This window comes from Pelodiscus sinensis, chromosome 3, assembly GCF_052426305.1.
Source record: "Pelodiscus sinensis isolate ZL-2025 chromosome 3, ASM5242630v1, whole genome shotgun sequence".
NCBI lineage: Eukaryota > Metazoa > Chordata > Testudines > Trionychidae > Pelodiscus > Pelodiscus sinensis.
Genome location: NC_143054.1, coordinates 73,466,856 through 73,486,751, shown reverse-complemented (window position 1 = coordinate 73,486,751; position 19,896 = coordinate 73,466,856). Strand labels below are relative to the sequence as shown.

General features: G+C 39.9%; 1 protein-coding gene across 2 annotated transcripts in view; it reads left to right on the top strand.

The window, feature by feature from the left end:
* Positions 1 to 19,896, top strand: part of ASCC3 (activating signal cointegrator 1 complex subunit 3) — a 410,940-nt gene that overhangs the window by 223,056 nt on the left and 167,988 nt on the right. For both annotated transcript variants that reach the window (XM_006118439.3, XM_075923934.2), the window contains exon 14: positions 7,143 to 7,277. In XM_006118439.3, coding sequence (XP_006118501.3) covers positions 7,143 to 7,277 — 135 coding nt within the window. The remainder of the gene's footprint in view (positions 1 to 7,142; positions 7,278 to 19,896) is intronic.

Here is a 19,896-nt window from a genome sequence, read left to right as displayed (position 1 = left end):
TGTGCTGTGCGTATTTAAGTGCCTGATAAGTTCCAGCTGCATTTAATGTTTTCTATAAATAATAGCAAATCAGGAATCCTTGCTTACCAGTCTGTTATCCTCTACTGTTTCCTATATCAAAGTATGGAAGTGAGGTCCACAGCTGGACAAGTGGTTCTTTGTTCTTTGTCTCCTAATCTAGTCCATGTCTTCACTAGATGGAAGATTGATGCTGCTGTAGTCATAGAATCATAGAACACTAGAACTGGAAGGGACCTTGAGAGGTCAGCATGTCCAGTCCTCTGCCCTCATGGCAGGACCAAGCACCGTCTAGACCATCCCTGATAGATACCTATCCAACCTGCTCTTAAATATCTCCAGAGATGAAGATTCCACAACCTCCCTAGGCAATTTATTGCAGTGTTTAACAACTCTTACAGGAAGTTTTCCCCAATTTTCAACCTAAACCTCCCTTGCTTCAGTTTAAGCCCATTGCTTCTTGTCCTATCCTCTGAGGAAACCACTATCGTATCTTTTTGTTACCTTTTATGTCTGTAGCTAGTTTGAGCTCATTTTGTGCCTTTACCTTTCTAATCTTGCCCCTGCATACCTGTATTGTTTGCTTATATTCATCCTTTGTAATATGTCCTAGTTTCTACTTTTTACATGACTCCTTTTTTATTTTGAGATCATGAAAGATCTCTTGGTTAAGCTAAGACGGTATTTTGCCATACTTTCTATCTTTTCTATGATCTTCTGGAGTTTGATTTAGTGAATCTAATGAAGACTCACTAAATCAAACTCAGAGGGGGTGCCCACCAGCTGCCAGTACTCTTATTTCTGGAAGGGGTAAGGGATAGGGAAGTAATACTGTAACCAGTTAAACAATTAACCAATAAGCAGATACTTACTGGTTAATGCTTCCAGCTACATGCAGCCGCCTTCTGCCCACCCCCACCACCGCAGTTCTGTGAGTAATTTTTTTAGTAGGCTGACCATCAGCCTACCTCAGTCTTGGCTCGCTGTGAATCCTGGGAGCTACCCTCGCTGCAGGAAAAGTATTTTAGGAGCTGGTGGGCAGCCTGGCTCAGTCTTGGTCCGTGTCAAGTCCTGGGAGCCAAGACTGAGTGGGGCTGCCTGTCCGCCAGCTCCTAAACTACTTGCAATGCAGAGCCACAGCAATTAATCATATAACTGACAAAATATTTGTCAATTACACAGTTACCAGATGACACACAATTTAAAATCCCTGGTAAGGGAAGCCAATGGGAGCATTTGCTCTTGTCCACCTCCCACTGTGGGAACTGTGAGGAAACCCAAAACAAGGTATGTTGACTCAGCTACGTAATTAATGTAGTTCAAGTTGCATATCTTGATTTGATATTACCTACAAGTGTAAACCCAGGAATAAACCAGGCCAAGATATATATTCATGGTTTTGAACTACTCCTACACAAAGGGGTAAGCCAATTGTAGTGTTTGTTGACATAAGATAATTTTCTTCTTGTAGCATACACTGCTGTGGTTTATTCAGTTTCCTCTCATACTTTATGGAGAGATCGAAGTAATAGACAACTGTTTGCACTTTGTCGCACTGCAATGGTTTGTTTGATAGCTGTAATTTGCCTTGTGTTGTTATACATGCTCTCACACATGTTGGGAAGCTGATGAGTGATAATTTGTCACTTGCTAATTTCCATTTTTTATCAATTATCTGACGTGATTAGTTTTTGTCTACACATACTCTACCATCTATAGACTTAAATCACTTAAGTTTGCAGATGGATGGGAATTTCACTTTTAGAGTAGATTGTGCTACAACACATACTGAGATCATGTGTCTTTCATTCCAATGAATTCTTAACCTTCAAGTTAATTTTTATAGTTAGTTTGGTCATGGAATTAAGCCTACTAGTAATTGAGCAGTCTTCTCTGACCTAATCAATAGCTATTTTTGCTTGAATCTAGAGAGCATAATTTTTCAAAGTATTTTCTTTAGTTTAAACAGACGTGCTACAAGAAAGATCATACCAGTCTTCAAAGTCCTATCTGTTTATTTTATTTTATTGTGAACTTAAAATGACTAAGAGGATACAACATTCCCCAAATTAAGCAAACATGTTAATTCTTTTTAAAATACTGAAGAAATTATATATACTTTATTTTATATAACATAAAATATTTTATTTCTAAATTATTAAATACCGGTAGAACTTGTAAACAACAAAGGGTCTGATGTACCAGCTCCCCTAGTCCTGTGCAATGCACCATCCTTCACTATTTATTACTGTCTTGTGGTTACATCTAACTTTTCATTTAATTTTCAAGTCCTTCCTCATCCCCCACTGCTTTGAAGCTAGAGGTCATGTCCTGGATAAAGGCTTTATACCTACAGCATTTTCGCTGCTTCTCAGCTTTCAGCTTCTTATTGAGAGAATTTGCAGTTATTTTTGTTAGTGAAACAGCCCAATTTGATCTATGTAGATTAAAATGTTCAATTCTCTTGTTTTAAACAAGGAAACAAATTAACAAACTGTAAAATGAAGTATATTTTTAGATGTTAAAAAACTTACCAGTGTTTTCAGCGAAGGCTGTCAAGCACACACGCCTAAAGATTTGAGAGGATTGTAAGAAATGGATCCTTTCCTAAAAGGAATTTGCTGTTGTCCAGCAGTGCTGCTAGGACAGGGGATACCAAATGTAAAGCCTCTCCCACACTTACGAACTGGTTACAGACCAAGCAATTGGTCCATAACTCAGTTTGTTCGTAAGTTGAACCCCATAGAGTCACACGTGACTGAACTGTTCGTAAGCATGGATTGCATTCATAACTCGGGGTCCGCCATTTACGACAGCTTCGGTCGTAACTCGGGGACCTGCTGTAGTTTATTAGACCATAATTTTATTCTTAAATGTCTGTGAATACCCAGCAGATGAAAGTGTACTGTGTAGGTAATTCATAATCATTTGAATATATACCTGTGAGGAGATTCCTTGAGTCTTCCTCATCAACCATCCCAGTCTGTAGTCCCGCTGCTTGGACCTTACTACTTTCTGTTCTCAAATGTGGGGAGAGGCTTGCCCCCTGACATACCAGCCAAAAGACCCCAATTTCTGCTCTTTTTAGGGTATGTCTACCCTGCAGAGGATGATCAAAGCTGCCACTATTGATATTCCAGGGTTCAGATTAGCGGTCGAGTTGAAATGGCTAATTCAAACTGAGAGAGATGCTCTTGTTTATGCAGGTAATCCTGATTTCATGAGGAGTAACGGAAGTTGAAGAAAGAGTGTTCTTCCTTTGACTTCTGCAGTGTAGATAGCGCCAAATGCCAAGTTGAGATACTTTGACTTCAGCTACTCAATTAACATATGCAACTTCAGCTACCTTAATTTGACTTTGTCCTGCAGTGTAGACATACCTTTAAAGAATATCTCTTGTATATGTTAGCAGTGCCCTTTATCTGATCACTGTATCCCTTCCCCGTGGAGTATTCACCCTACATTTACATAATGAATAATGATATCGTGTCCTAACTTATATTTCATATTTCCCCTAAATTAAGCCCTTCACCCCCACTATGGAAAAGACGAGGGTAAAAGCGCTTCCTGTTGGCCAACCTGTCAGTCAGTGAGTGGAAAAATTAGTTTCCAATCTTCTGAGAAATGAACAGCTAGCACCGTGCCTGACAAAACCTGGTATTTCATCATTTCTTTATGTAGGAGGATAGGTGTTACTTTGCCTAGTCAAGATAAAAGAGGGTTTTTTTCCTGCATTGCCCTACACCTATCTAGTCCTCCTTCTATTCTAGTCACCTGGGGTAGGGGTCAGCTGAGATAGGACCATGCTGACCTGCTGTCATTCCCTGCCACATCTCCTAGTCTTTATCAGAGCGACTCATCTTTTCCAACAAATCAGACAAGGGCCTCCACCGCTTAAGTAGCGATCATTGTAAGTTCTAACTTAGCTCTATCCAGGCTGTTCTAGGAAATAAATCACAAAATGATCAAGTGACAAATCACACTGAAATGATTAATGATGATTTAGGATCATAGTCTACTCTCCCTTACAGGTCTGAATGTCTCCCATTTTGGAGAAATTTAAACTCGATTTTGCCATTATGTGGCATGTAAACAACAGGCAATTGGTATGCAGTCATCAATGGCATTTACCACATCTGAGGATGTTTCTAGTTAAGCAAAAGGGTATAATTGAAAAAGACATACTGCTATAAAGGATTATTATGGAATCATGTAATTAACAAAAATACGTAATTAAAATAAATTGATAATTGCTGCCATGAAGCATGCATGACCTAATCAAAGTAACCACAAAATTATGCATGTCATGCCATCCCTTCATCTGTTCGATAGTCTGACTTCACTTTTCCATTCTTCAGTTATAAATTCTTTCTGACAGATTATGTATTTTAACGTGTATACTGTGGAATAAATCTTTAATATTAACACATCTTTCAAGATAAATTAATAATATTTTGAGGTTTGGCCCTAAAGAAATAGGATGAAAGCTGTTCTCGAAGGATCAAGTTTATTGCAAGTTCCCTTATTTTCATGTGTAACTGAAACTTTTTTTTCTCCAAGTAAAGGAGATAATTCAGTGTGAAAAAGAAAGCAATATCAGATAGAAGGGAGAATGGTCTGGAGAAAGTACATAGATAATATACTATTTTTCTAGTATTTTTTTTCTACTGGATATAACAAAAAATAATCTTCAAAATATAATTCCTTCTTACATACTGTTCTGAATAGTATGAAAATACTAGCAGATATACCCAGGATTGCTCGGGTGCTTAACTTTTGGGGGCGATACAGGAGTCTAGGCATGGTTTGGAGGTTGCAGGAGTCAGAGAAGGGGATTAGGAGGATTGGAGGGTTCAGGGCAGGGGGTGAAGTGCAGCAATCAGAGCAGGGGGGTTGCAGGTAGGGAGCTCAGAGCAGAGGGTAGAGGAGTCAGATTAGGAGTCGGGGGGCTCAGAGCAAGGGTTGAGGTACAGGGTTCAGGGCAGAGAGTTGGGTTTAGGGAGACTTAGGGCAGAGGGCTGAGAGTTCTGGGGGTCTCACCTGGGCTGTCTGCAGTGGTGAGGGTGTCACTGGGGTGCTGCCGGCTGCCTGAGGTGCAGCGGTGGCTCCTAGGGCCATGCTTGCTCACCAGGTTGACTAGCACAGGGGTGCTGAGCTGCTGATAGCAGCAGCTCCCTAGGGTCATACAGCTCACCCCCCTGGCCTCCCGTCCAGTGCTAGAGCTGAGGCTGGAAGGTAGTTGCTTGGGCTGCCCCTGTGGCAGACAGTTGATGCAGCCACCCCTCTGTGATCACTCTTCAGTATAACTTTTTCTCCTAGCAGCCCCCCATTTTGTATTATGGAAAACAATCCCATTTCATGCACATCCCATTTTTTTGACACAAGCAAGCCCTGATCTTGCTTTGTTAGGATATGAAAAATCTGCATACCAGATTTGGTGATTCTAGCTCTTTACTATTTTGGACCAATTCTTGAACAAATGGGCTCGTGGATGGACAGATACACACACTTTTAAAATATATAAATAGATTTTTGCAGGGGCATCTTGCATGGGTGGCACCTCAGTCTCTCCTGTTCTCTCTTTGTGACACACAATAGTTTAATTTCCTGTGGATTGAAATACTTCAGCCTAAACTAGTCAGTGGACTCAGTATTCGGCTACTGAGGTGAAATGTAATGATCTGTGATAAACAGGAGGTCAAACTAGATGAACTTTTGGCCTTAAACTGTGAAACTATGAAAGTATAAACCTTTTTTTTTCACCACTCCACTTTCACTCCAACAGCAAATCCAGTAATGGGGACCAGAACTCAAGATTTTAAGAAAAATTTTGGTACACTTCAATAAGATTTTTTTTCATCATTGTTACCCCTTATAAAACAATTGATTCCCTCTGCAGCCATCAACTGGCAAATACTTTCTGATTTGAATTTTCGATCTGTCTTTGCATGAACTCGTGTTACATACCAGCCTTTCTTAGTTTGTTGAGGTCTTAATGAAATTCCAAGCTCTGTATGTTACAAAATAATTGAAAAATATATTTTCTAGATAAATTCTTAGTGTATCTACTGTATTACCTTCTGCTCCTGTATTATTCTTTTGACATCATCAAAGATGTGACTTTCTCATTTGGATTTTTAGACTGAAATTACTATTTTTCCTATTTTTAATAAATCCGTCGTTTTTTCTGATGTTAATGTCTAGATTGAACAAAATTTTCTTGATCTGTCACATTTTATGTATACATTAGCACAAATAATCTTCCATTACATGAACACACAACATACTTATGGTAATATAAAAATCTACAAATGTGTATTTAATGTTATAGTTGATAGTGCAATTGTTTTGTAATAATATTAAGGGTATTCATCCTTGTCTGGTAAGGTCATTTTTCCTAATACATGATGATCAAATGTGCACACACATTGTTTCCATATAGCCTTTTAACTGCATTGTTTCTATAGCCCTCTTAATTTAGAATTTCTCATAGCATGTTTAAAATTTTAGATTTTCTGTAATGGGATGATAGGATTTGGTGTGTCTAGAACTTAAGGTAAAGAAATTGTCATTAATTTACCAGTTTATTTTGAAACTAGAAGACTTACCCAGTGTTGCCCGGGTCTGGGCCAAAGTGAGGACTTAAGGCTACATGTGCAATGCAAAGCAGGCTTAGTAGAGAGCATGATTTGCTTCAGAAATTAGACCTTTTTTTCCCCTACATATAACAGTTGAGGAAGAGCTTTTCAAACCTATAAAGGGCTGTTAAGCATCCACTTGACATTGGAAGTTAATGGAATTTGGGCATGTAAATTCTCATCTCCTTCTTAAACTTTTAGAGAAACCCTTCCTCTCTGTTTTTAGATATGCTGCTTAAAATAGGTAAGCATAGCACTTTGAAGATGTTTGAAATTATTTTGGTATTTTTGCAGGATAATAAATAACAGTTTGTATAAATTGAAATGGCTTTGCAGAAGTATATGAAGTGAAACATTTCTAACATTTCTGTATTTCTCAATAAAAAAGATGCCATTTATTTCAGCAGAAATAACTCCATTACTCCAGAGATTTATTATTTTATTAAGTTTTTGTTATTTATCAACATTTTTTTCTTTTATCTTAAGGTGATGGTGTTTGTTCATGCTAGAAATGCCACTGTGCGAACTGCCATGGCTCTTCGAGAAAAAGCAAAAAACAATGGTCATATTTGCTACTTTTTGCCAACGCAAGGATCTGATTATGGACAAGCTGAAAAACAAGTAAGTGATAAGTTAATTAATGGGTTAATGATCTTTAAAGCCCTGATGATCTGGGACTCAGCAACCCGAAAGACTGTTTCTCTAGCCCAGTAGTTCTAACCGACTTGGATTTTTCTAGCTATAGACTTAGATTCATGTAATTACTGGATTCCAGCACAGCAGGATTTCAGTATAGAGGGATATTGCTCCTCTTGCAATTCACCAGAGCAGAAATATGTCTGCCATCAGAGTGAAATGTTAGGGGTAATAATTTATCTTAGCATGCTATTTTAGTGTTTCTTGTCATAATGGTTTACAGATTTAGCTGTGACTTCAGTGCTCTCTATTTTTGGGTAGTGTTATATTTGCATACTTTTTACTCTTTGTTTGGAGACTTGGTTTATTGAGGTCCGTGTGTTCATATACTCAGGGGCGTAGCTAGCTGTTCTAGAGGAGGGGCAAGCAAGATGTGACTTTGAGCACCCCTTTCCTCTCACGGCTCATCTCTTGAGCATTACTGCTTAACTAATGTTAATTATTTTTCCCCATTTTCTCAGTTTAAATAAGTTTGTGTAGTTTTAATTGACCTTAGTATTCATTAAAAGAACAGTAAAAATCAAAGTTACTAATAAATCAGATGTCTTATCATTTAAATTTGAAACACTCACCTTTTGATTTGGGCCCCCCATGGTCGTGGGCTTACATGAACGACATGTTCTGCATGCCCCCATATATTTATATATATTCTCATGATGGTATAAAATTCTCACTATTTTAATATTGGAATGTACATTAGTATGAAATTTTCATTTTCAGCTTTGAGACAGCTTGATCTTAACAGATGCCTATTTTCAGTAGCATAGGTGAGATTTTCAAGAGAACTCATTTTACAGATTTATATTGTCATTTGAAATGTTTTTCCTTAGTAAAGTTGAATTTGAAGAGTTCAACAGTGACACATGTTGTTAGATTATCCTATGGTTATTTATTCTGTGTTGATTGCACTTCTCTAAAAATGACAAATACATCATCACTTTTGTCAGTGCTGGTATAATCTGTTTCATCCAGGTTCTTGTTAAAACAATATTTCAGTTTGGTTTTTAAAGAGGTTATTTTTAAATTTCCCTGAATACTTATCTTTTTGAGCATGTGAAGTTTAATAACTAGGACATTAATAACTTTTGGTTTCAGATAGACTATTATTTAAGGTTTCTTTTAATAAAAACTAGGGTGACAATAATAGGTAGAAAAGTTTATTTAATAGAAATGCCCCGTACAATCTGGCATGAGTACAGTGATGTGATAGAGTGGATAAAAATCCATGTATTTTTTATTTAAAAAAATCTGTTTTTTTTTAATTTAAAGGAGATTTTTTTAAATAAATACTAGATTTATTTAATAAAATAAATAAATAAAATACATGAATAAAATACTAGATTTCTCATTTAAAAATGTGACAATTGAATCTCATTGCAAACATGCTATACTTACCCTTATTGCATCATAAAAATGAAATTAACTGTTCTTGTCTGTCTAGCCAAACCTGCCAGCTCTTGTTTCTTTAAAGTTCTGAGCTTTCTGTTTCTCAGCAGACTAAAGTAACATGTGCAAAGAAAGATGGATAGAATTGTTTTTGTTCCATGCCTATGTAGTGGTGGACCTGGGCCAAACATGGCAGAGGAGTTAGTTAAAACATGTTCTAAACACAGAGACACAATGCATAGGAAAGGATGCAGGCAGCATAGAAAGGAATAGTGGACTGGAAAGAAAAAGGGAAGACTTTATTCGGCACACACACAGCTTCCAATATTCTCCCACACTTCTGCCAGAGAAAAACTGTCATGGCCTCTGGGCATGAGACCTTATCTGTGAATATTTTGAAGAAATTTGTTCCCTGGGTAAAAAAAACAAAATATATCAAGTATAAGCAGTACAAGAAGATGATGCAAGAAGATGTTGCAAGAATGAAACATCAGAAGAAAAACTGCTTATTGGGAGAAAATGATGTGGATGAAGATGTGGCTATGGCTGAAAAACAATGTGGATCAATTGATTAGTAATTTAAATAATTCACTTTGCAATGCATCTCTCTATGCTGTTTAGTATGTGTAATTTAACAAGTAAATTCCCAAGTTGTTTGCTGTGTTGGATGTTTCTAGAAAAAAAGTTCAGCTTTGCTAGTCCTTATGACTTGTTTAACTAGGTTTACATCTATCACCCAAGTATACAGTACAGGAAGCTGCAATATGAGAAATCTAGAGTTACTAGTTGTCACTGAGTGTCTATTTTATATTACATAATGCATGCCCCTCATTTTGGAACATCATGGTCACAGACCATAATGGTGATGCCGTAAGCCTACTCCCTATTTTACTTAGACATAATTCAGCTTTCCCAAGGGAATCCCATCCTATACTTGTTTCCTCAAAAAAACAGAAGTGCTAGTGAGTTCAATGGGGTTTACTCCAAAATTAAGTGTATGCTAAGCACAGTCAGCTTTTTTGGAAGCTTGGATTTGGATCTGTATCCTTGCTGGAAAAAACGGAAATGATTAACTAAATAAGAGAGTGAGAAGAATTAAGAAAAGCCACTATTTAAAATCAACATTTTTGAATTTTGTTTCAGGATCCCATTCAATTGTAAGAGACTTAGGTTGTCTATCAATATTCAACAACTTCAGAGTTATCCGTTGGTACTTTTAGCAGCAATGCTACCACTAAACATATTTCAGACAACAAAGTATAAGTAGCAAGCAAAAGACTTCAGTCATCCGATAATACTACCACCATGGATGTGTTTGTAGAAAGGACTATCAAATACCAATGAGAAACAATAGATGAAAAGATTGTTCTGTTCATTTAAGCCACAAATTCTCCTTTTCACATTAACAATAAACAGCTTTATTGACATGGTGAGTCCTTATGACCAGGCTGCACTCCATCAAGTAGAGCAGACGTTGGTGGAAGGTATGCTGTCTGAGAGAGAACTTGAACAGCGTGCAAGAAATACGGAGGGGAAATTTGCCAGTTTAAGACATCATATACAATGATTCAGTAATGTGCCTGTGTGACAACAGAAGATGGGGTTTCTTATCTTTGAGAAACAATAGATATGTTTGGAAATGCCCGCACAACAGAATATTTAAAAGAAGTGGCAGTGAAAGCTGAAATAAACTGAACAATCAATTGTCGCATGCACAGTTTAGTCATGGACACTGCTGCAGACATATCAAAGATGATAAGATGCTTAGAAAAGGATGGAAATATGCTCCTTAATAACATATGGCTCTAGTTCCCATTTAATGCACCTTTTTAGCCAAAGATTTAAATACGTCTTCTCCAGGATTAAAAAAAAATGTTGTTGAAGTTTCAAAGTTCTTTTGTAATAACCATTTTGCTTCAGCTTCACTGAAGAGAGTAGGAGGACTGAAGTCACAGCTAACTCTGTAAACCAGGGATGGGCACGAAGGCCTCCACAGGCTGGATCCGGGCCTTGAGGAGCCCCTTTACCCCCCCCTTCCCATTAGGTACCCATGCCCCTGCAAGAGCAGGAAAAAGCTTTCCCACCCCCAGGCCAATCAGGGGCTTTGGGATGGAGCATGTGAATCTTCCTCCTTCCCTGCTGGGATCACATGGCACTGCTTGCGGGGTGGGAGAAGACGTCACATGCTCCCCCTACCCCGAAGCCCTGATAGGTCTGGGAGCGGGGGGAGCTACACAGTTTCCTCCGCCCTCCCCCCACCCTATGAGGAGCGCGCAGCACTACGCTCGCTCAAGGTGGGAGCAGGACAAAGAACGCTTCACACGGCTCCCCTGCTCCCAGGCCCTAATTGGCCTGGGGGCAGGGAGAGAGTGTGAAGCCTCCTCCTGCCCTGCGGGGAGCAATTTGGCTATGTGCTCCTGGCCTAGGGGCGAGGGGGGATATAGGGTGGGAGGAGGTTTCACTGCTCCCCTGCCCCCAAACCCTGATTGGCCTGGGGTGGGGGAGCATGCAAAGACTCTTCCCACTCTGCCAGGGGCATGGGTCCCTAGTGGAAAGGGGGAGGTAAAGGGGCTGCTCCACCCCCAGATCAGTTATAGTCCAGGGATGGGGAAGCTCAGAAGCATCCTGGCCCCGCCCCTTCTGGGGCAGCCTGGAGCCACTTCAAAAAATTTTGAAGTGGTCCCTGGCCAAAAATTATTGCCCACCCATGCTATAAACCATTATGCCAAGAAAACTAATTCTCCCTCAAAATGTTTGGGAATTCTGTGGTTGATTCTTTTAAACTCTTTATTAAGAACTGACTTATTTTTGTAAATTTGTTGAAGAAAACAAAGTTTGGATGAGATACTTCTACTTATTTAATCAATCTAACAATGGATTAAAGAGGAATGTAGAGGATATGTCAGTATACTGAAACCTGTTATCTATAGCCTTAAACTTTAGAGAAATTGTTGATACACTGTTAATGCTGTTGAAATTTGGAAGGCACTTCAAGAGACAGTGATGAAAGAAATACTTCACTAGAACGTTAAACTACAGGTAATAAAGAAGTGAATGGAACAAACTATCTTCACCTCATTTTCTTGCAAATATTCTTAAGCCCAGATATAAAGGTAGATGCCTAACTTCTGAAGATGATGGTACCATTTTATTGCATCTCAAAATCACTCCTCAATTATGCCCATCCCATAATAAATTTCAGGGCTGGAATGAAACCATATGTTTACATATTTACCAATGATGTTTTGAACAAAGTCATTCTCCTGAATTGGGGAAGGGGGATTACCACTCAGGCCCCTTGAAACAGGGTTCCTTCAATTTTCACAGCAGTAACTTCTTCTGCAAGCACAGAGCGAATATTTTCATTGTTTGGTATTAGTCACTCAAAGCTAAGAAATCGACTAGAAATTGGAAAAGTAGGAAAACTCTTATTTTTGTTTCAGTCTATGAATCAAAATGACAGTGGAATGTGGAAGATGGGCAATTTTCCCTTTGGAAATAACTTACTTCCACTACCCAAAGTCAAATATTTGAAAATTAGGGATATGTTCATTAATTTATAGTTCTATATGTTTGATATACATATAAGTTAACCTCTACCACTGAAGATGCTCGTGGACCCCCTGTGTCATAAGAATTTTGTGTTTTAAGCTTTCTGCATTAGTTCCCTTTAAAGAAGTATGTTGTCTTTGAAGTGTCCTTTGAAAATCACTTCATATTGCTTTGAAGAATATATGGAGGGTTTTAGTCTGACCCAGTAATTTTTAATGCCACTAAAGGTTTGTGGGTGTTTAGTTCATAATTCTGAACTGCCATGAATATCTTTATAGAGAATCTGTACTAGATATTTTTTAGCATATTGTTTACAGCCAGATTTGTAAGTGAGAATATTCTATCTATAAAAGTTGACAGTACTATGAACAGACATACTGACTATATTTCACAAAGTAAAATATGAAAACACTGCAAAATTTAATTTTGTTCCTAACGGTTTACTAATGTGCACAGACATTTAGAAATTAGTTCGACAACTGAACGGTATTTTTTTCCTGTACTATTTAGACTAGAAGACAAAAGTGTATGTATATAAAAAGTGAAAAGTAAGAGCCCATACACGGTTGACTGCCATGGAAGCACTTTAACATCACTGCACCTTTTGTTCCTCCATCAGTAGTCCTGCCAGTAGGGTCCAATGCCAGGAGCGTTTCCGGATCCTACCGGCAGGGCTGCTGACAGGGAAGAGCAAAAGAAGCAGTTGCCTGGGCCCAGCGATTTAAAAAGTGTCTGGGGCTGCCAGATGCTGCTGCTGCATCCTCTACAGTGGCCAGAAGCCTCTGGCCATTCAGATTGCTGCCAGAGACCCAGAGTTCCCATCTGCCACTGCCGCAGCCCTAGAAGTTAAAGGGACATAGCTCCTGGAAGCTATCTGAAATCATTGCCACCTGGAGCCTGCATGGTGATTCTCCCTTCTCATCATCCAGCCTCCTCTCCAACCCTGAGTCCCCTCTAGCACTTGGAACTCTTTGTCTCCATCCCAGAGTCCCCTCCTACACTCCAAATCCCTCATCCATGGTCCCACCCCAGATTCCACGTTACTAGATGGAGCCCTCACTTCCCTGCACCCGAAACCCCTCCATCACTCTGAACCCCTTATCCCATGCCTTCCCCCAGAACTCTCACCACCAGCTGGAGTCCTCACCCTCTCTCATGCCCCAGCTCTCAGCCCAGAGCCCCCTTCCATGTTCTGAGCCCCTTTGTCCCCACACTGGAGCCTCTATCGCCTCATGCTCCAAACCCCTACCCCAACATGATGAAAATGAATGAATGAGCAAATGTGGGGGAGAGTGAGTGATGGATGGCAGAGAGATGGAGTGAAAAGAGGATAGAGCAAGGGTGTTTGGTTCTTTGCATTTAGAAGGTTGGTAACCCTATTCACCAGACTACTTGTCCCGATTTACTCCTTCCCACTCCCCCATCCAGTCTGCCTCCTCTGCATTCAAATCAGAGTCACCAAAGTGGCTGGGTGAGCCCAATTTGGTATTGGTGACTCCACACTGCCCACGGTATGAGTGGGGGAAAGGGGAGTGGGAAAAGTCACTGAACGCACAGGAGAGACAGGTCCCTGCTCTCAGTCTCCGCCCCAGTTCCAGCCCAGTTTGGAGCAGCCATTGCAGAGAACGTACAGCTTCTCTACCCTCTAGGCCAGTTAAAAGCCTTTCTCCAAGGCATCATGTTTAGTTGCTCTGTTGGGATGGCACATATGTAATGTAGCAACATAGGAACTAGGAACATAGAAGAACTGAAGCTTGTATGATGCCAAGCTTCTTAGTCAACAGACTGAGGTTTGAACCAAAGACCTCTAGAGCCAAACTGATGAGCTGCTACAGCTTGACCTAAAGAAATAAGATTCTGAAGCTTGGAACTGTGACTACTGAAAATATGCAGACTGTTTGGGGGGAAAGGGTTGTTTTTTTGTGGGGGGGTTTTTTGGAGAAAGGCTTTTAACTGAGACAAATTGTAGTCAGTTTTCACAGGGACCATAGACACATGCCTTGCCGCAAAGCCACCACTCTACCAAATTCTGGTCTCTGTTCCAAAGCATGGAGGTGCTAAAGTTGTTCAGCCAAGAGTTGACCAGATTTTTTTTTATGTGGACAAAACATATTTTTCCATTGTATAATATATATCAGCTTCTGTAGTTCAGGACTTGCAATTTTATTGTCAATGGAAGTTTGAAGATATTTTGCCAGTTTGAGACACATTCTGTGTGATTCCTTTGGGGTATTTCTAGACCAGTGGTCACCAACCAGTAGATCGGGATCTACTGGTAGATCTTGGAGCCTCTGACAGGTGATCCTGACTGGTTTGGCCAAGAGGCTATCAAGTGCGGGCACTTCAGCTGCCCTTCACAGCACAGCTGTGCATCTCCTGTCCTTTGCCTTGGAACTGCTCCTCTCTGGGAGCCTCCTGCTTGTGGTACAGAGCAGGGAAGGGAGAAGAAGGGTGCTTATGTCAGGGTGCCCCCCGCTCCTCCTGTGTTCTGTCTCCACAGAGCAGAGAGGGAGTTTGCTGGTTGCTTTTGAGAGTGGTTCAGGGCCAGGGCAGGAGTGAGCCTGAGCTAGCCTCACTGCACCACCACCCAGGAGCCACCTGAGGTAAGCAGTGTCCAGCTGGAGCCAGCGCCAATCCTCTGCCCCAGTCTTGAACCCCCGCTTGTGCCCCAAGTCCCTGCCCCAGGCTCAGTTCAGAGCCCCTCTCACACTCCAAATCACTTAGCCCAAGGCCAGAGCCTATGCCCCAACCCTCTGCCCCTGCCTGATGAAAGGGAGGGAGAATAAGGTTGGAAGGGAGGGAGGGAGGATAGAGTGAGCAGGGGCAGGGCCTCGGAGAAGGGGCATGAAGGGGGCGGGGCAAGGGTATTTGGGTGTGAGGTAGATCTTGGATTGCACTTAAATTCAAAAAGTGATCTTGTGCCCAAAAAGATTGGAGGCCTCTGGTCTAGACTACATGCCTCTGCTGAGAGAGTCATGTAAACTAGGCTACTCAACATAGTCAAAGAAGCCGAGATTTAAATATCCCTGGCTTTATTAAAATAAACATGGCCACTGCGCTGTGCCGGCTCAGCTGATCGTCAGCACAGCGCGCAAGTCAAGATGCAGATCGGTCAACAGGGGAAGCCTTTGTCGACCGCTCCCTTATGCCTCATGAAATGAGGTTTATAGGAGTGGTCAACTAAGGCATCCCCTTTCGACCGATCCACGTCTTGACTCGCGCGCTGTGCCGATGATCAGCTGAGCCAACAGCGCGGTGGCCATGTTTATTTTAATGAATCCAGGGATATTTAAATCACAGCTTATTTGACTGAGTCGGGTAGCCTAGTTTACATGCCTCTCTCAGCAGAGGCATGTAGTCTAGACATACCCTTGGATGTGAAGGTTCATTTGGGAATGCACATGGTAGCATTTTTTTCCGTGAAAATCATTACTCTGTCTTAGACCTCCCACTATCTCCTTATTGTATAATCTGCTTCCTATTTCAATGGTTGGAATAGGACAGTTAAAGGCTATAAAAGTTGCAGGTATTTTTTAAATTTGAAATATAAAATAGTGCAGATGGACTCAGTTGAGCTTGTACTGTCTGCTAAGGTGACCCCTATGCTATAAATGGACATGGGTATATTTAGATCAAAACATTTGTGAGCACTGATCAGGGTTAGGTGGTTGATGTACTGTCTGAAATAGATCCTTCTGTTCTCTCAGGATATTTATCCATCATGCTTCAATATAAAAGACACTGAAATAATTTGCTAGAGCAAGTTCCCCCGCTGTTTCAGTGTTTAGTTGTTCAATATGCATTTGTTTGGACTGAATCCAAACATCTATTTTATATCAAAACTTGAATTGTTTGAGGATTGCAGTCACAAATGTTGATCTGTTCAAAAAGACTGCAGATATGCTGATTTTATTTTAAAAGATGTATATGAAAGTGCTTGGATAGACATTCTTTTTTTTTTCTAATAATGCAAAACAAAAATCTTCAGCATGATTACAAATATGGGATATCCTTCTGTGATGTTTCCTATGACTTATTTCATTGAGTCTAAGATGGCATTCATGTAGTAGGGAAATGTTTTACTCCTGTCATTTTCCCTTCAACCTTTATAGGAACTGTATAATATCAAAAGTAATTGGTGAATTATATGAGTTTCATTATGAAGATTAATTCGACATATTATAGTAAAACATGACGCTATAGCTTTCATTTTACTTCCCCAACTTTTTAAGAATGTAAATAATAATAATAAAAGAAACACAAAAATAAGAAATTAATTTGATCAGAATTGTATTCTTTTATTTTGGTGCTCAATAAATTTCAGTGGACAGGGCTGGGAATTCTGCTAACTTTGTAGAAGCCAGTCATGCAATAACTATCATATTAAAGATACTAGTACTTGGCAATATGTTTGAATATTTGTGTACAGTATTTCATTTAAAGCTCTGTGATGAGTACAGTTTGTGAAAGTTTGTCTAAACATGTAGAGTAATATAGTATAATATAGTATAACAATACCCAGTGATTATTTCCAATGGTATTACCTTCCATAAAAATGAAAAGCAGGTTTGAAGTATCTAGGTTTTACTATTTCATTTATTATTGTATCTTAAAATTTAAAATCCATGAATTCATTTGTAAATTAATACAAATATACCGTTGCTCTTTCAGTTCTATAAATATATCAAGGCCCATCTTGTAGCCATTACCCATATAAATAATTCTTTCTTACTAAGCGTTTTTGTTGAATTCATGTGAATAAGACTGAGCACTAAATGTGGATACAGACTGGAGTTGGTATGTTTCCACTATATGAATAAATAGTAAAAAAAAATCTGAATAACAGAAAGTAAAAGTTAATTATGTGTTTATTTAGGAAAACATAAAGTAATTAGAAAAATGCTTTAATAAAAAATTCATATACTTTTTAATGTCCATAGCTAATAATGAAATTACTCACCATATTTTATACTGTCCTAGATTCAAGTGCATTTTCATAATTGCTCTTGTGTCTCCTTATGCATGATGGTTTGTATAGTAGACGAACAAGCATAATGCATATTCTTAACCTAATTTTAGGAGACTAAAATGTAAATCTTATGTAGATATTTAGGTGTAGGTTTTTCAGCTCCTTGCTTTCATCTTCTTGGAATGGCCATTTCCAGTACAGGCAGTCCCCGGGTTACATGGATCCGACTTACATCGGATCCCTACTTACAAACGGGGTGAGGCAACCCCGCACTAGCTGCTTCCCCCCAGCACACCAGGGAGACGCGAAGCTAGCCCCCCCCTCCCCCCCCAGCAGACCAGGGAGATGTGGAGCGGCTTTTCTCAGCTGACACCTCAGCTTGAGAATAAAGGACTGAGGGAAGTGAGGTTTGGGAGAATAAAACTGAGCTCTGGAGAAATGTTTGGCTAGAGTTTCCCCTATAATATGTACCAGTTCCGACTTACATACAAATTCAACTTTAGAACAAACCTACAGTCCCTATCTTGTACCTAACCCGGGGACTGCCTGTATTGTATGTTTTTCTTTTTCCAGTTGCTAAAAAAGGTGCTTTCAGAACCTAGAAAGCACATTTTACTGCCTTGTCATATTTGTTTTTCAGTAAATAGAACTTGGGTGTAGACATAGCAACGGATTATAGTACACATTACAGGTGACAGCATGTAGACTATGTGTAGCAACATGCTGCAGTGAAAAAACAAGCTGTGTCCATAGTTACCTGTCAGTATAGTTACCTGTCAGTTAAAGGCTTCAGCAACTCCCTACTGTCAAGCTTTTCCTTGAGCAACGGGGAGGCAGCGAGATACTAAAGCTAAAAATAGCAGTTTACCCAGAGTCTTGTTGATTGAGTCGAGAACCAGGTAGTGCATGTACTCTGGTATGTAGTCACATCCATCAGGCATGTCTTTACTAGCATAAGTTATGTCTCGTTCTTTCATTCGTTCATGCATTACTGATACCTGCCATAGATTTACATATGGGTCCTGGAACTGCAAATCTGCCCACAGGACATACAGCCATTTTGTAACAGGCAAGCTTCCTGCTGGGAGAAAGCATGTTCTTCTTCCTTCCAGTTTCTCTCTCTCCAGCTTTGAGGGCAAGGTACTTTTCCTCAACGTGAGCCACTAACTGATGGAGGATATGGCACCACTGGGGTTGATTAGTGGCTTGCTCCTTCCAGCTTGTGATGTTCACATTAGTTTTCTTAAGATGCGCTTTCAGTGTGTCTCTGTAGTGTTATCTCTGTATGGCCTGGAAGGACTGTGGCTTGCTCCTGAAATGAGGAGCTGGACTGAGGCTGTCATTGGGCACAGTGGCAGACACTAGACCAAGGATTGCTGTTAACCCCCAGAAGGGGGAGAAGAGACTACTATAGATGGCACTGCTGGAGGACATTGTCCTGAAAAGGATGCCGTGGTTTGGGAGTGACTCATGTCTGGAACAAGAGTACAAAGCATGAAAGAGGGTGATACCAGCCAGAAGGAGGTACCCCATGATGACAGGACTAATTTCCCAGAGCTACCAGCAGGAGGTATCTCAGCGGTGAGCCCGCCCTGTGACACTACCTCATATTCTCTTCCCCAAATTAAATGTTGAGTTTTTTTTTTTAAAAAAAAAACCTTTCATCATCAGTCAGATTTTCTGAACCTTTCTCATAATTTTTATTGGTGTCCTCTCTACTCGCTCCAGTTGGTCCATATTTTTCTAAGATGTGGCAGCACCCAAAACTGGTGACACTAGTCCAATGCTGATTAGAGTGGACAATTTATCTTGAGTTTCTTACACAAAAACACTCCTGTCAATACAACCCACAATGATATTTTCATTTTTTGCTCATGCATGACACTGTTGACTCATATGCAGTTTTTGATCCTCAATAACCACCAAATCCTTGTTAGCAGTACTACTATCATTTTGTAGTTGTCTTTGATTTTTATTTCCTTTAATGAAGTACGTCACATTTGTCTTTATTGAATTTCACCTTGATTTCAGACCAGTTCTCCAAATTGTCCAGGTCATTATCTTGGGAGGTGAGTATAAGAAGCAATGAAATGCATTCCTTTCTCCTCCCCCCTTCCTGTCCATATTCTGACTTTTCCTGCAGGCTCCCATACCAGGCTGTTAAAGCCTGGTGAGCCTTCCTCCAGAGAAGATCAAGTAACTTAAAAGATAACGCAGGTCATCTGAAGAAGTGGGCTGTACCCATGAAAGCTCATGATACCATCTACATGTTTTGTTAGTCTATAAAATGCTACAAGACCATTTGTTGGTTTTTTCCTGTAACAGACTAACTCCACTACCCCCTGAAGCTCTTAAAAGTGAAAAGCCATCTAGGTTGCCAGAGCTATTAGCATAACATTGAACCTGTGAAAGAGTCATTAAAATGGTAATGAAGCCATTTAACAGGTATTTGCCAGTCCCCTTCCGCCCCTGGCTATATACTGTCAGTTTCTAAATTTGCTGACAAAACCAGTTGTGCATTACATATTTACTCAGAATCTGTTAGTCTACAGGACCTTAGTTGAAAATTTCATTAGTTTGTTGCTAAAGATTATAAAGTCACGTCACTAAAAAAATCTTTACATAGGTTTTAAAAAT